Source organism: Entamoeba invadens, assembly GCF_000330505.1.
Source record: "Entamoeba invadens IP1 unplaced genomic scaffold scaff_1105074725187, whole genome shotgun sequence".
In the NCBI taxonomy this organism is placed as follows: Eukaryota; Evosea; order Mastigamoebida; family Endamoebidae; genus Entamoeba; species Entamoeba invadens.
This window is the reverse complement of record NW_004191684.1, coordinates 13,116-15,884: the sequence shown is the minus strand read 5'-3', so window position 1 is coordinate 15,884 and position 2,769 is coordinate 13,116. Positions and strand designations below refer to the sequence as shown.

The window sequence follows — 2,769 nt, the reverse complement described above, 5'->3', positions numbered from 1 at the left end:
GCTGTTGCCTCTGTTCCATTTTCGTCGACCTTAACAACGGCTTTATGAATTGCATCAGACACATAAAATTTTCCCTTTCGCCATTTTCGAGAAATTTGCATCACAAGAAAATGGTAAATTCAGACCAAGTTTCCTCAATTGTTGGACCATATTAACACTACTTTCAACTGAAAATTTTGGGAACGTGACAGACCGTTTTTCTGGGAAGTTTTGAGATAAAGACCTCATGATTTCATAGATCTCCCCCTCTCGTGCCTTTTCGAACTTTTCGATATCATTTGGCATAACAAATGCAATTTGGTTGTTGGTATCTGAATATGACAAACAACAAGCAGTGTATTCATTACTGAACACTGCAGCCGAACACACTTTGTTGGACAACATGGTGACTTCTTGGCTGTTCCCAAATTTCATTTTATTTGGAAGAACATCAAATTTCTCGGACCAAGTCCCTTTGAAATAAATTGTGTTAATTAAGATCGCAGCAGTTGACGAATTAATAAATCCAGAGGGTATCAATTGTTGAATTAAATTTCTTGTCTTTTCTGCGACGTAATTGTTGATCTCTTTTTGTGTCTTCTCTACGTCTTTCTCAAAGTCAGCTGTTGATATTCTACATGACAATTTCTCGATCTTTTCTATATATTCTTTAAAAAACTCAAAGTGTTGACTCGCCCAAATTGCATCGACTATTTCAACCGAATTTTTCGAGTACTTATGAGACATCAAAAATGAAAGAACAGTGAAAATTTCTTCTTCACCTATCGAGGAATAGCCAAAGACTTTTGATAATTCATTTTTTGTCTCTCCCTCAGCACCCAAATACAACAGAGAGAATGCTAAAAACATTGAATGCGTCGAGTAAACAACATCACTTTTTTCTTGAAATGTAAAAAACCAGTCCATACACAATTTTCCTAATGTTTGTTGAAGTAATGTGATAGTTTTGCAGTCAATTGATTTGTCTAGTGACATGATTATTGCAGTTCGTTTGTATAGAAAACTTCACAATTAGAATTACTATTATGAAAATTTTTCATAATTATTTTATACATTAAAAATTAAGTTAATAAATGTTACTGAAAAATATTACAGTTTAATTGGTTTTATCACTTTTTTAATTAAATTGTTCTTATATGTGTTTTTTGCAAAAATTTGATTGATATTGTGAAATTCTTTGTGAAAGCAATTATGGAAATAAATGGAATGGTTAATTTATAATAAAATATAGTTTATCCTTCTTATTAAACTTTTTGTGGAAGTTCGTTTTGAAAGAATAAAAATACATTTTTTCCATAAAAGTTACAAATAATTTATATTAGAGCTATATTTTAATACATAAATATTTTTATATTTGAATTAAAAATTCAGCTCTAATAAAACCGCATGAGGGAAACAATTTTTTTCAGCAATTTGTGTCATATTTTTATTTTATAAAACCTCAAGAAATTGGGTTAAAAAAATCAAGTTAATTATTAACCAATTGTGAATTAATCGAAACATTCTTTTGGAATGTTATTATCGTTAACGAGTTGAGTACATCCACATAAACATCCCATACTTAGAAATATCGTATTCTCATTAATTTTAAAATTAGGAAGAGAAACACAATTCATAAAAGCGTGATATCCTATATGATTGACACATTGTGGCATATCAAATACTGAGAGTTTACTACAATTTTCAAAACTCTCATCTCTAATAACTCGTAAATTGCTTGGTAATGTTATTGAAACAAGTGAAATGCAATTTTTGAAGCACCCATCTCCAAGAATGTCAACGGCCCCTTCTATTCGTACTGAAGAAATTGATGAACAATTGAAAAACGCAAATTTCCCAATTTCACCAACACCACAAACTTCAATAATTTCTTTTAAATTTGAGCAATCTGCAAAACAATATGAAGCGAAAGCAGAGACTATATTAGGAAATGGGAAGCTAATGAGATTGACTAAATCTTCAAACGAATGTTCTCCAAAATCGATACTCCACTCTTTGCGGTCTTTTTGAGTAATTATTGCAGTTACTTGTGCATTTTTAAAAGCGGCATTTCCAAGTGTTACTTTCTTATTGGAATTGAAAAGTATTTCATTCAAAAATGCGTTATCTTTAAATGCGTAGTCTCCGATGTATTCAATTTTCTCTCCAAAAACAACTTTTTGAAAATCACAATTATAAAACGCACATTTTTCAATTTGTTTCAAATTGTCTGGAAATTGTGCAACAAATTTTTTGGGGTCATTGATGTTTGGAATTTTTACTTGTTCAAGATTTTCGCAATAATAAAAAGCACTCCGACTGATTTTTTCTAAACATCGGGGAAGATAAATCGTTTTCAAAGATTGGCAATAACTAAACGCATCGTCTTCAATGATAGAAGTTCTCTCGGGCAATATCACTTCACTTAAATTACTACATCCATCAAATGTTCTTTTTCCAATTCGACTTTTTGAAAGTCCCATATTATCCAATCCATATTTTTCAAGTGGTATCGATTCCCCAACAAAAATACACTTCTGAAGATCAGAACATCTAGAAAAGCTAAAATTACCAAAATCAAGATAATCAGACTCAAATGTGACGCTAGTCAAAGAACAACATTGACAAAACGAACGATCTTCAATTGTTGTCAATGATTTTGGAAAATGCAATTCTTTGATCCGACATGTCGCAAAAGCTGCGAAACCAATTGATTTGAGTGTACTTGGAAAATGGACTTCAGTAAGGGATTCAAAATTCCGAAAAATTTCATCCCCAATTGTTATTAGA

General features: G+C 31.1%; 2 protein-coding genes across 2 annotated transcripts; both read right to left on the bottom strand.

Annotated features, from left to right (window-relative positions):
• Positions 1-54: 54 nt before the first annotated feature.
• EIN_353890 (serine protease inhibitor, serpin, putative) lies at positions 55-975 on the bottom strand (the record flags this gene model as incomplete). Its single annotated transcript, XM_004183332.1, has 1 exon — positions 55-975. The coding sequence occupies one exon, from the start codon at positions 973-975 to the stop codon at positions 55-57; it is 921 nt and encodes a 306-aa protein (XP_004183380.1).
• Positions 976-1,490: 515 nt separating this feature from the next.
• EIN_353880 (hypothetical protein) lies at positions 1,491-2,752 on the bottom strand (the record flags this gene model as incomplete). The annotated part of the gene is made up of 2 exons (XM_004183331.1): positions 1,491-2,570; positions 2,666-2,752. 2 exons carry the CDS (start codon positions 2,750-2,752, stop codon positions 1,491-1,493), a joined length of 1,167 nt encoding a protein of 388 aa, XP_004183379.1.
• Positions 2,753-2,769: the final 17 nt, after the last annotated feature.